This window comes from Ictidomys tridecemlineatus, chromosome 11 (assembly GCF_052094955.1).
Source record: "Ictidomys tridecemlineatus isolate mIctTri1 chromosome 11, mIctTri1.hap1, whole genome shotgun sequence".
Lineage (NCBI taxonomy): Eukaryota > Metazoa > Chordata > Mammalia > Rodentia > Sciuridae > Ictidomys > Ictidomys tridecemlineatus.
Window position 1 is genome coordinate 85,296,016 of NC_135487.1, and position 14,403 is coordinate 85,310,418.

At 32.4% G+C, this 14,403-nt stretch overlaps 1 protein-coding gene across 2 annotated transcripts in view; it reads left to right on the forward strand.

The window, feature by feature from the left end:
• The window catches only part of Slc30a7 (solute carrier family 30 member 7), a 78,147-nt gene that overhangs the window by 25,867 nt on the left and 37,877 nt on the right, over positions 1 to 14,403 (forward strand). For both annotated transcript variants that reach the window (XM_005339691.5, XM_078026831.1), the window contains 2 exons: positions 7,776 to 7,826; positions 11,209 to 11,344. In XM_005339691.5, the coding sequence (XP_005339748.1) occupies positions 7,776 to 7,826; positions 11,209 to 11,344 (187 nt within the window). The remainder of the gene's footprint in view (positions 1 to 7,775; positions 7,827 to 11,208; positions 11,345 to 14,403) is intronic.

The following is a 14,403-nucleotide window of genomic DNA, read 5'->3' on the forward strand; positions in this document are numbered from 1 at the left end:
TTTTGTTTTGTTTTGTTTTGTTTTTTTGTTTTTTTTTTTTTTTTTTTTTTTTTTTTTTTTTTTGCTGCTGAGACTGAAAGACCTGACAAGAAAATTTTAGAGGAGGAAAAATTTATTTGGGGGCTCACAGTTTCAGAGGTCTCAATCCATAGACAGCCATCTTCATTCTTTGGGGGCAAAAGAGAGGCAGAAGAACATCATAGTGGAAGAATGTGGTAGAGGAAAGTAGCTCACATGAGAGAGATTCCATTTACCAGATACAAAAATATATACCCCAAAGGCACATCCCCAATGACCCATCCCCTCTAGCCACACCCTACCCATGTTCACTCCACGTTCACTTAGTTAATCCTGTCAGGGGATTAATTCACTGTGTTAAGGCTTTCATAACCCAATGATTTCTTCTCTAAACCTTCTTGCATATTCTCACACATGAGCTTTTGGGGGATACCTAATATCTGAACCAAACACCATTCATTGGTTGGTGCACATTTAGGTTGCTTCTGTGTCTTGGTTATGGTGAATAGTGCTTTGGAGGTACAGATATCTCTTTAAGATCCTGTTTTTAATTCCTTTGGTCATATACCCAGAAGTGGAGTTGCTGATGACATGGTAGTTGTGTTTATAATTTTTTGAACCTCTATATTCTCTTCCATAGCATCTTTACCAATTTACATTCCCGCCAACAGCATACAAGTGTTCCTCTTCTCCATATCCTTGCCAATATTTATTATCTTTTGTTTTTGTGATAATAGCCATCCCAAGAGGTATGAAATGATATATATTGTTTTGATTTGAATTTCCCTACTACTGATGTTGAATACATTTTAGTATACCTGTTGGCCAGTTGTACATTCTTTTGGAGAAAGTTTTATTCAATTCCTTTGGCCACTTTTTTAGTCAGGTAATCTTTATTTTCTCTTAAGTTGTTTGAGTTTTATGTATATTTTGGGTATTTATTATCAGATATATAGTTTTCAAATATATTCTTTTCTTTTTGTTATTTGTTTCCTTGCTGTGCAGAACCTTTTTAGTTTGATGTGTGATTCCCCTAGTCTATTTTTTCCTTTTGTTACCTTTGTAAGTTTCTAAAATTTGTGCTTCAACACCTTGCTTTTCCATCTTTTTTGCTTATATGCATCATAGCTTAATAGTTTTTAAAATCTGCATATCACACACATTTATGATGATTTCTAGAAAAATTTTGATAAGTTGGCAAAGAATATAATATTTAATATATATTATACATATGCTATTATATATATGTAATGTTTGAAGTTGAAACTCTTACATCAGTGTATTGAGTATATTAGTGGACTCCAAATACCTTAGTGACTTAAGAACATGCTGTCACCCATTGAAAAATATAATCACACATACATTTTTTACATAATCCTGATTTCTTTGAATTTGTCCTTCATTTCACTTCCTTTCCTGAATTTTATAATAATGGAATTTGTTTGTATTAAGTCTTTATTTGATTATCTGTCATCATTTTTGGCAATAAAATATGTACAAAAATTTTTTTTCTATAATACTTAGCATTCAGACATTGCTTTTAAATGGAATTCTTGTAGTCTTGAATACAAAGTCAATCAGAATAGTTCTATCTCAAATTTGATATATAATTATTAACATAAAAGGCAACATTTTATTTGAAATACCTATCTCAATCAGGTAATTGGAGCTCTCATTAAAATTATTTTATAGATAAATTATGCTTATTGGCATAAAGCAAGATTTAAAAAAATTTTTTATTTTTTAAGACGTTGATGGACCTTTATTTTGTTCATTTATTTATATGCTGTGCTGAGAATTGAACCCAGTGCCTCACACATGCTAGGTAAGCATTCTACCATTGAGCCACAACCCCAGCTCCTAAAAAAGTTTTTATATCAGTTTGGTTCCTATTTTTCATCTTTATAAGTACTAGTTACCCTAAATAGGAAGAATTCTGTTATAGCAGTTTTAGTCAATTCTTTGACTACCTTCAGAATTACGTTCTAAAAATTATAGTAATCTATCATCAGAAAATGATTTTTGTTGCTCTATTAATTGGAAGTTCTATTAACTAATCCCTATATTTTATTAAGATCAAAGATTTAGAAACCACATTGCTTACAAAATGATTTGGTGGCCAGTCATTAAAGTCATTACTTTTCTAACATTTACATCAATATTTTCAAGTGACCCCTTACTTGTTGCCTAGAATTTTTGTTTACAGCCTGGACAATGCACTGTAGCATTATTATTTATAGATGAAAGGCTGGAAGGAGAGCATATATCTGGGAAAAGAGATTGAAGTGATAAATGGAAACTTTAATAGATCCCAAAATTATGTTTGCAGCCCTGGAAAACTGCTAGAATGTACCTTGATGAAGAGATTAATGGAATCCTTTCCTTTTAGCATGCTTAAGAGTGCTGGCAAAAGCTGCTTTAGTGAGAATAATGAGTGACTGACAATACAGATTTTATGCATGGTATGTGAGGGCAAGGGATTAGGTTTCATAATACCAAATCAGGCTTGGTAAAACTTCTTCCCCTGTGGAAAAATGCTCACTGTGTTGTGCATTTGAATTTGAACAGTTCAGATCTGTTTAGTGAGAAATTATATTGCAAAAAAAGGGAGATGAGGGAGGTGGAGAGAAGGGAGAGAGAAGACCAAAAATTGAAAACTGTTTTAGCTTAGGAAAGCTTTTGAATTTTGTGAATCTAGAAACTGAATCCCTCATGTGTGTTATTTCTTATTAATTAACTGGAATGTTTTACTTGTTTTTTTTTTAAATCTAAAACTGGATAATTCGTTTACTTCATGGAATTAATGATTTCAAAATATGCAAAACAGGACTCTAGAATTAACCTAAAGAGAGTTTCTGCTAATTGTTTATGAAATTTAACAGAGACAAAATTGAAATTAAAAGGCGAAAGAAATAATGTTAATAAAACTAGTTTCTATTGTCCTTCCTCTCCAGTGGACTGTGAGTTCCTTGAGCTCAAGGACTGCCTTATTGACTTCTTTATTCTAGCACAGTGCCAAGAACAACTTATTAAATATTTATTGTATCAAAAACATGCCATTTATATTTGTCAGTCTTATTAAATTGTTGAGTAAATTTGTTTGGATTTTACTCTTCTCCCATTCCCCACACAAAACAAGTAACAACAGGTTGACTATTTCTTAACCAAAATGCTTGGGACCAGAAGCATTCCAGATTAAAAAAAAAAAAATATATATATATATATATAAAATGTATTTACATAAGCTTTACCAGTTGAACATCCCTAATCTAAAAACCGATTTTGGAGCATTTGGATTCCAGATTAGGGATGCTTAATCCATAATTCAAGAAAAAAAAAAAAAGAATTCAACCTTGAATTTAAATGTTACAATTACTTGGTGGGGAAGTATATTAAAATGCATGTTTTGTTTTTTGGGTTTTTTTTTTTTTTAAGGGAGATACTGGGGATTGAACTTGTGCACTCAACCTCTGAGCCATGTTCCCAGTTCTATTTTGTATTTTATGTAGAGACAGGGTCTCACTTAGTGCCTCTGTATTATTGAGGCTGGTTTTTAACTCGAAATCCTCCTGATTTAGCCTCCTACACCACTGGGATTACAGGTGTGTGCCACCATACCTGGCTACAAAAGCATTTTTAAAATTTCACTAGAAGACACATTTTGTGTTTAAGTTTTAATAAATACATACTTATTTTGGTAGACAGAGTAAATGTTTAAAAAATTCAGTTATATTTCTTGAGGGTTAGATATTCATGGTAGCCTGATGGTATATTCCAGTAATCATCATCTTAATAAGCAACACTGATAATTTCTAGTTGTTTTGACTGCTCAATGTGTGCTAGGAATATTCTAAGTACTTTGCATGCGTTAACTTTAAAAATTTTCTCATAGTCTAATGAGGTAGATATAGCCATTGTCTTCGTGAACTATGACACAAAGAAAACATAGTAATTAGTAAATTAAGAAGCAAAGATTTGAACTCACAGAATCTGACTTCAAAAATTGTGTTTTTAACTTATATTCTCCCTTAAGTATTATGTAAGCCAGACAGGGGATACTAAAGTAATAGGGCCATAATCTCATTTTGCCCATAAAAGGTATAATCTCATATTTATTGGAATGCTGTGCTATGAGTCCAACTAGTTGTATTTTTTTTAAAATACTGCTCAAATGTCAGTAATGAAAACACTAAAAATTTATTAATTGCTTGTAAGTCAGTAGGATACAGTGTGGGAACTCTATTCCTATGGTAATTTGGGGATCTAGGCTCCTTCAATCTATGGGATTCCTAGATGTTAGCACAGTCTGCTAGATTCTCTGCATCAAGCTGGAAGGAGAATATATAGATCACGTTGGACATTCTTATGACCCTGTAAGTGATTTTCACCACATATTTCTTTGTCTACAACTTAACCAAAGAACACCTTTTACTTGAGGGAGCCTAGGAAATACAGTTTAGTTGCATATCCAAGAGGAACAGGAAATGAGTTTGGCAAGCAAATTAGCCAGTGCCTGCCACAAATAACAAATTATTCAAGAGGATTTTAGATTTAACATAGGTGGGAGTTGTGTTATCTTATATCATTCCTGTAATAGTACAGTAGACCATACCTTTAAAAGTACTGATGTCAAACTATCTTTCTAGATCTACTACCTATAGACAAATCTGGTGCCTTGTTGGAGTGCTGGCTTTTTAAAATAGTGTACTTATGACTATCTGTGGCCCTTTCCTGGTAGCTACATCTTTTCACAGCAGTACTGTACTCTTTTGCTTTTATATTCCTTTGTTACATTGTTGCAATGCTTTATTAATGCTGCAGTGATAAGGATATGTTGTCCCTTTTGTGCTCTTGGCCAGGATCCAGTGACTATAGGCAAGCACTGTCAGCTCAGAAAGTTTATCAGTCCTTATAATCCCTTTAAACAAATTTTTCTTATCTTTTGCTTATTTTTTTTGCTTCAATGTATAGCTGATTAGTAATATTAAATGTATTTAGTTATAGGAATTTATCATATTTGTTCATCTTTTTTTGAACTTTTTATAAGTTCATTTTAGTTATACAAAATGTTACAGTTATACCAGCATGGAATATAATATGTTCTAATTCAGTCCCCAGTATTTCCCATTTCCATCCTTCTCTTCCCTCTCATTCCTTCCTCCTGTTCCCTTTCTTCTACTGATCTTTCTTCTATTTATTAATTTTTTTAAATTAGTGCCTTGTGGATATACATAAAGGTGAGATTCACTGTGATTTGACATATGTGTACCTAAGAAAGTTTGGTCGGGTTCATTACATTTTTTTTTTCTTTTCCCACTCCTCCTCCTTATACCTTTGATCTAGCTTTTGTTTTCATGGAAACCCCCCGCCCCCCCCGATTTTCTCTTTTTTTCTTATTTTGGTCTGACTTCCACATATTAAAGAAAATATTTGACCCTTGACTTGATTTTCTGGGTCTGGTTTATTTTTTTCGTCTCCATTCCATCTATTTATTGGCAGATGCCATAATTTCATTTTTCTTTATTGTTGAGTAAAACTCTATTGTGTATCTACACACACGCGCGCGCACACACACACACACACACACACACTATATTTTCCTTTTCTGTTCATCTGTTGACAGGTATCCGTCTATACTGATTTCATAGCTTAGCTATTGTGAATTGTGCTGCTATAAATATGATATGACTATATCCCTGTAGTATTCTAATTTTAGTTCTTTTGGATATATACCAAGGAGTGGGATAATTGGATCATTTGGTGATTCCATTTCTACTTTTTTGAGGAATCTTCAAACTGCTTTCCTGAGTAGTTGTTCTAATTTGCATTCCCATCAACAATGTATGACTGTACCTTTTCCCCCAAAGCCTCACCGACATTGATCATAATTTGTTTTCTTGATAATTGCCATTCTTACTGGAGTAAGATGAAATCTCAATGTAGTTTTTATTTGTATTCCCTGATTACTAGAGATGTTGAACTTTTTTACGTATCTTTAATAGCTATTTGTAGTTCTTCTTTTGAGAAGTGTTTGTTCAGTTCTTTTGTCCAATTATTGATTGGGTTATTTTTTTTTTTTGGTGTTGTTTTTTGAGTTCTTCCAATATTCTAGATATTAATCCACTATCTGAGGAATAGGTACCAAAGATCTTCTGCTATTCTGTAGGTTCTCTCTTTACACTCTTGTTTCCTTTACTATGTAGAAACTTTTTAATTTGATGCCTTCCCACTTTTTGAATCTTAGTTTTATTTCTTGCTCTTTTAGAATCTTGTTAAAGAAGGTGATGTCGGTACCAATATGTTGGAGCGTCGAGCCTACATTTTCTTCTGACAGTTGCAGAGTATCAGGTCTAATTCCTTGGTCTTCAGTTCACTTTGATTTAACTTTTATACAGGCTGAGAGATAGGAATTAAGTTTTATTCTTCTACATATATATTGATGTCCAATTTTCCCAGCACCTTTTGTTAAAAAGGCTATCTTTTCTCCAGTCTGTGTTTTTGGTACCTTTGTCAAGTTCCAGATGACTATATCCGTGTGGGTTTGTTTCTATTCTATTCTATTGGCCTTTGTGTCTGTTTTGGTGCCAATTCCATGCAGTTTTTGTTACTTTAGCTCTGTGGTATGATTTGAGGTCTGAAATTATGATGCCTTCAGTATCTGGTTTTTTTTTATTCAGGATTGCTTTGCCTATTAATAAAATTAGATATAAAAAAGAATCACCATAGATACTACTGGAATCCAAAGGATCATTAGAAACTATTTTGAAGATTTATACTCCAATAAAGTAAAAAATCTTAAAGATATTGACCGTTTCTAGAGACATGTGACCTATCCAGATTGAACCATGAGGATATAGAAAGCTTAGACCAATATTAAATAATGAAATTGAAGCAGTTGTTAAAACCTCACCAACAAAGAAAAGCCTAGGACTGATGGATTCTCAGCTGAGTTCTACTAGACTTTTAAAAAACTAATGCCAATCCTTCTAGAATTATTCCATGAGATTGAAAAGGAGGGAATACTACCAAATCCATTTTTTTTCATTTTTAATCAGAAAGGCATTTTTTTTTTCTTTTTTTGCAGTGCTAGGTATTGAACCTAGTAGTATACTCTGACACCAAGCTACATTCCCAACCTTTTTAATTTTGGGTCAGCCTCTTGCTAAATTGACCAGTCTGATCTCAAACTTGGGACCCTCCTGCCTTAAGATTTTGGGTCATTGGTGTTCTAGAAATATGCTACTGCACTTTAGGTATAAAGGCAAAAAAATTTAAATATTTTTTTTATCTCTTTTGAATAGAAAACTTGCCATATCCATCTAGAAACTATTGAAAAACTACTGTTTGTAATAATCAAGTTATCTTTGATTCATTTCTATCTGGATTTCATTTCTTAGATTTCTTTTAACTTCAAACACTACATTTAGTTTCGTCTGAATTGTCCAATTATAAAAGCATTAGAGTATATTTTATGAATGTTAGCATATTTTCCCAGTTTTGAATTTCTTGTGCTTTTTATTTTTTAATACAGTATTTCTAAAATACCCTGTGTCCTTGATGCATTTTAAATTGCCTGTACTAGATTTATCACTCCTCAGTTACTTTATTAAATTTAAAAAATAATTTTATAGGTCTCATGTGGCTAAATAGTCACACATCCTTCATGATACAATTGAATGAAAAGGACTCAGAATTGCAAAAATTTGAATAAGGAATTGAAGACATGTTTTAAAATAATTTAACTTAATTCTCTACAGATGGTCCCTCCCTAAAAGAAACAACAGGACCCAGCAGACAGATTTTACAAGGTATGACAAATTTTTATGTTTCTCAATGTTATGAAATTGATTTCATAATTTTCAGTTTTCTAGAGTTTTCCTTTAAGAAAAATACATAACAAAATATTTATGTTTAAAATGTTATTTCTTCTTAAGTGATTTTTTAAAATATATATACTATTTAGGTATACTAACTGATTTTTTTTTTGTCACTTGACTGTTAAAAAAAATTTTTCAGAAACTACGAAGTTTAAATATAAATAATTGCCAGGCTTGTGGACATAGTAATGCTATAGTAGTATCCTGTTTGCCTTCATAGGATTATTATATAGACTTTCCAAGAATAATAATCAGTATATTCTTATGTTGTGGGGAAAATTTAGAGCTAAAAATGTAATGCAGGATAAGACCTCTGTCATATTTGTGGATTTCAGTTAATAGTACCTAATTGAGTGTTACATGTCATGTAAAATGAGACATTATAAAGTTTTATAAGTGAAAGAAAATCACTATTGTAGTTTCAATTTTGGAGATATGAACCAATATTTGGCTCTGAGGTTCCACTTAGACTTTATTGCTAAGGGTTCCTAATTCCCAGCTTTATTTACTTTTGACTCCAGTCTGACTTTTTCAGTAACTTCTGGTCTAGTCAGTACTGTGCCTGTTTTCTCCACTATTTCTTGATCTAACATTAGCTTTTAATTTTTTCACTGAGAATGTTTCTCCATATTGAAGAATTCATTTTCAAAAGGCTTAATAAGTGTATCTTCCATTCACTAATTATCCATTTACAAATTATAGAGAATTATTTTGGAATACCCTTTGCTGAAATAGCTTGTAATCATGTATATTTGATACAGCTATATCATTTGCTATAAGTTAGTTTTGATAACAGTTTAGTTTTGAAAATTATCACGAGAGAAAAAGAAAGGATCTAGCTTTCTACTTATCTTTTATACAGCTAATATTAAAATCAGTTTGTATTTTCTGATTATCTATCAATTTATTGTGACTGAAGGAAACCAGTAGGTAGCTGAAGGACAGATATAGCTGGTTCAAACTTTCCTGCAAAACTACCATGAATACTATGAGTTAACTGAATTTTTCAATTATTTGCTATATCTTGAATAATAATCCTGGTTTATTGAGTTTGGGAGGATATTATCAACATCCCATCAAGTTTTCCAAGGTTTTAACTTTATACAAGTTAAGCATATTGTTTATGTATTTCTTTAGTGATTTTTCTTCTTAGTTACTATGAAGTAAGCTGGGCTTAGATAGTTAATAGCACTTGCTAATGAAACCAGTTTTCAGGTTAGCACATAGCCAGGGACTTTCTAATCTAAGGAAAAATCAAGGATAGGTGTAGACACTGGAAGGAAAAAGAAAAGAATCACTTGTCCTTGATTTTTCCTTAGATTAGACCTGACCAGAACAATTGTAGAGGAGGAAAAGTTTATTTGAGGGCTCACAGTTTCAGAGGTCTTAGTCCATAGACAGATAGTTCCATTCCTGGGGCACAAGGGCATCTTGGCAGAAGAGTGTGGTAGAAGGGAAGCAGCTCACGTGATGATCAGAAAACAGACAGAGATCTCCACCTGCCAGATACAAATATATACCCCAAAGCCAAATACCTCACCTCCCCCAGCCACACCGTGCCTGTCTTCAGCTACCACTCAATTATTCCCATCAGGTGATTAATTTATTGAGTTGAGGGACTCATAACTTAATCATTTCTTCTCTGAACCTTCTTGCATTGTCTCACGTAAGCTTTTGGGGCACACCTCACATCCAAACTATAGCAGGGATCTTCATCCCACTTTGATGTATATCTTTCTCTTTTTAAAAAAGTATTCTCTGACAAAACTTATTGCGGAAAAAATTTCTTAAGAAAGCAACTAGCTTTCTGAAGAATAGTTATAATGAATCAAAACTCTATACAAACAAAAAATTAAATGTAGATATTAAAGGATGAGTTATATTTGGTACTATACTTGACGTAAATTCTGTAGTAGCAGGTGAACTGAAATATAATATCTTAGCTCACAAGAGATTCAATTGGACTTATTAGTGGTCAGTTTTTAAATTATTAGAAATTGTTTTAAGTTAAATCTGTTTCTATATGTAAAAATAATTATAGTTTACTTTTTATTGTTCAGGGAATAATAAAAAATAGGTATTTCTAATTTGGGTACATGCTTTTTGCACATTATCTATTTCTTTTCAGATAGTGTAGTTAAGCTATGCGTGGCGGCGCTTGCCAATAAATCCCAGTGATTGGGAAGCTGACCCAGGAAGATCGCAAGTCGGCAACTTAGTGAGACCCTGTGTCAAAATAAAAATAAAAAGAACTGGGGATGTAGCTCAGTGGTAAAGTGCCCTTGGGTTCAATCCCTAGTACCCACCCACCCCAACACACACACACACACACACACACACACACACACACACACACACACACACACAAAGTGACTCTAAGGCAAAGTATAAAAATAAGGTCAGATAGGGTACTTGATTGTATTGAAGAGTACTGTTATATTTAGCAAGCCATGATTAAAGTTTAAGAAATAGCATTTTATTACATAGTAAATTTTACTCATTATGGATTTAAATGTTGAATAAGTTATTATCTTAGTTGAGTCTTTTCAGAAAAAAAATGAAAAATGTATGTAAAACTTCCTTCTTGATGTTTTTAATGTTTTCCAAGCAAGTATCACTTATTAAATAATAACATCTGAGTTCTTGAGCAGTTAGAGCATCAATATCAGTGTCCCATCAATGTAGTATTTAATTTTTAAAAGTTCAACATGTATTTTATATTCATTTAAAAATATTTAAATCCCTGTTTTCTTTCACTTTGAATTTGAGCATAGTATATAACAAATGTAGGTAACAAAAACTTTAAGATAACTAATACATATATCAACATAAGCAGAATTAGGGGCTACAGGAAATTCTAGTTCCAAATGGTAATAATTTTAATCACCAGCAGAGGGCTCTGTTTGTACATGGATTCACAATTAGAAAACTTCCTTGACCAGTTCATTTAGGCTAATGCAGTTTCCTTCCCTAAATAAATTATTAAAACTTTTGTATTATTTTAAGCCAGAGAAACAGAGATGAATGTTTGTAGCTTATCATATTTTCCCTTTTTAATGTTTGCAGTTTTTAAAAATCAGTTCGTTTACTTCTTCATTTAAATTATTCCTGTAAGAGCAAGTATAATTTACCAGATAGCTTAACCCTGTTGATTTTAAAAACATTATTTAAGTTCAGTAAATATACTTGATAACTGATTTTCCAAATTGATATTTAGATGTCTATATGATTTTAAGAGTATAATTCAAAGACATTTTCTGTTTTAAATTGAACGGAAGCTATGGTGCTTACTTTTATTATGCTTTATTTTTAGGTGTATTTTTACACATTCTAGCAGATACACTTGGGAGTATTGGTGTAATTGCCTCTGCAATCATGATGCAGAATTTTGGTTTGATGATAGCAGATCCTATCTGTTCGATCCTTATAGCCATGCTTATAGTTATAAGGTAAGTATTATTATGTTACTCACAGGTATTAAAATGAGAGGTAGGTGAAAAACATTGAATTTCTTTAAAAAAAATTCTACATAAATTCTCTTCTCACTTTTATAATTTTTTTCTTTTTCTCATTTATTTCTTTTATGGAACTTGACCTTTTTTTTTTTTTTTGGCACTAGGATTAAACCCAGGGTTTTGTATGTGCTAGGCACTCTACCACTGAACTCCATCCCAAACCCTTTTTTAAAATTTTTATTTTGAGACAGAGTCTCTCATTAAGTTGTCAAGGCTGCCCTTAATCTTGCAATTCTCATGCTTCAGCCTCCTCATTAGCCATATTGTCATTGCAGAAGTCTCTCAAAAATGCTTATTGAAATAAATGTATGTTTAATTCCCACCTAGATAATAAAATTCTTGAGGAATCATCTCTTAGCTCTTTTCTTTTTATTTCCTACCATAGTCCCAACGTACATGTAAAAGTATTTGTGTGTATAGATGTATAACTTCTCAATAAACATTTGCTGAATTAGATTGTATAGCTATTATCACCAAAGTTTCTCTTGCCCTGAGACATATTTTATTATTGCTTTAATTTTTATCAGAATAATATGTTCCTTTATTTTATGGTCATCAGTTATTTTAAAATTTGCATATAACGTCTGTATTAGAGTATTTTTTTAATATTTATTTTTTAGTTGTAGTTGGACACCGATATCTTTATTTTATTTATTTATTTATTTTTATGTGGTGCTGAGCATGGAACCCAGGCCCTCGCACATGCTAGGCGAGCGCTTTACACTGAGCCATAACCCCAGCGCCTATATTAGAGTATTTTTATGTTTCCAAATGATTTTACCCTCAGGTTCTTTTGTAATGATAGCAAAGGCCTACTTGAGGTCAGACTGATGATTTTTATAGCTCATAGTTGATTAGAGTACATTGTGATGAAATCACAATGTTAAAATTACTCACAAGTAGAGATTTTGAAGTTTCTTTCTAAAGAATATATAAATGTAGATTAATTTTTAATTTCTGTATATTATTAGTATAAGGAAGCAACTCTGTTATACCGAAGTCTTTCTAAAGCTTAGAATGCCTTTTCTTCATCTTTGGAAATCTTACTACACTTTCTTGAAAGTTTGGCTTAGGTGTTACATATTCTATGAAACCTAACTGCTGATGAATTTGGTAAGTCTTATATCTGTATTTCTTTATAGATGCATTCAGTAGTCATTTTATTTTTATGTATTATAATTCTTAGTTGCTTCTAATATTTCTTAAGAGTATTATCACTTTTTTTGTCTCCATTATTATTATCCTAATTCTGTCTATTATATCTTGCTTGGAAAACTATGACAGTCTCATTTCTGTCTCTTGAAACTCTCCATGCTGGCTAAAATTATCTTTCTTTGATGAGGATAACAAGATATATAAAAGTCATCTTTAAAAAAAATACTTTTTCATTGTTTTAAGTGGGTATCTAATTCTGACAAAAAGTTGGCACATTGATTCTGAATAAAAAGAAATTTGTGCCTTTTTTCAACATTAGGGAATTACTTTTTCTAACCCTAAGTAGGGACTTCTTTTTTAGTTCTGTTCTCATTCATTTATTCCATAAATATAAGTAAGCAAATAGAGAAAACTTTTTAAAAACTGAAATATAACACACTTAGAAAAAACCTGCACAAATAACTTTCAACAAATAATTTCTTAAAAGTAGATTCTTTTAGCCAGGTTGAAAAAGACAACATCCAAAGACAACTACTGATTTTTCACTGTAATAGGAGAGAGAAAAACAGATTAATAAGTAAACCACTCAAACATCAGTATTTTTATTGTGCTGAGAGTTAAAATATTATGTGATGTGACTGAGTTGCCACTTTAATCTGAGTGAAGGAAGACTTCAAAAGTGAGGGTCTTTAGGTTGAGATCTGAATGTTGTAAGAGAACTGGTGGGAGGAAGAACTTTTTAGTTTATGAACCAGCTAATATAAAAGCTCCATAGTGAAAACAGCTTTGCCATTGAAAGGAGGCTAGTATGGTTGAAACGGGGAGTAAGAATGGTTTAAGATAAAGTTGGAATGGGCTAGGAGAAATTATGCAGGGCTAGAAGTTTAGATTTTGTGCCAAGTGCAGTGGGACATCTTCATAAAGGAGTGACAATATTTAATTTATATTTTAAAAATCATTTTGACTGAGGTGTTGGAAATAGGGGCACAAGTAGAGACAGATGGACCAGTCATGGACCAAGTTAGAGGTCATGGTGGCTTGGCTTAAGGTACTGATATAGAAAATGGGGAGATGTGGATCAAATTAGAAAATGCAGTAGGGTTGAGCCAACAAGATTGGCTCATGGGTATGAATGTATGGGTCAAGACTAAGTGGACAAGGGAATCAGGGATAATTCCTAGAATTTTTACCTACACAATTAGGTGAATGAAAGTGTTATTAATTGAAAGAAGATTGGAAAAAGAGTTATGTTTTTGTTAGTTTTTGAAGGGGCCTATAAATCACAAGTTCTTTTTTCAATTGTCACAAGTTTAAGATCTTTTATTAGACATTTATATAGAAATTTCAGGTAGGTAGTATACAAATATGGAATTATTGGTAGCAGTCAACTGTGCATAGATTTTAGAAATAGTCCACATGTAAGCGGGGCATGGCAGTGCATGTCTGTAATCCCAGCGGTTTAGGAGGCTGAGGCAGGAGGATCTTGAGTTCAAAGCCAGCCTTAGCAAAAGCAAGGTGCTAAGTAGCTCAGTGAGACCCTCCCTCTAAATAAAATGCAAAATAGGGCTGGGGATGTGGCTCAGAGGTCAAGAACCCCTGAGTTCAATCCCTGGTAACCCTCCCCTAAAAAAGAAAATAAATATTCCACATGTAGATTTAAAGTCATGGAGTCAAGCTACCATTCTCATTCCTTCTATTTTCTTGGAAAAATGCCCCTTAATATCATAGTTCTTGCTGAAACCTAGCTTCGGGGTCCCTTTCAATATAGTATTTTAGGCAGCCACAACCAGCCATATAAAACCTGTTTGTCATCTTTAGCTAGGACCTACTGACCTCTT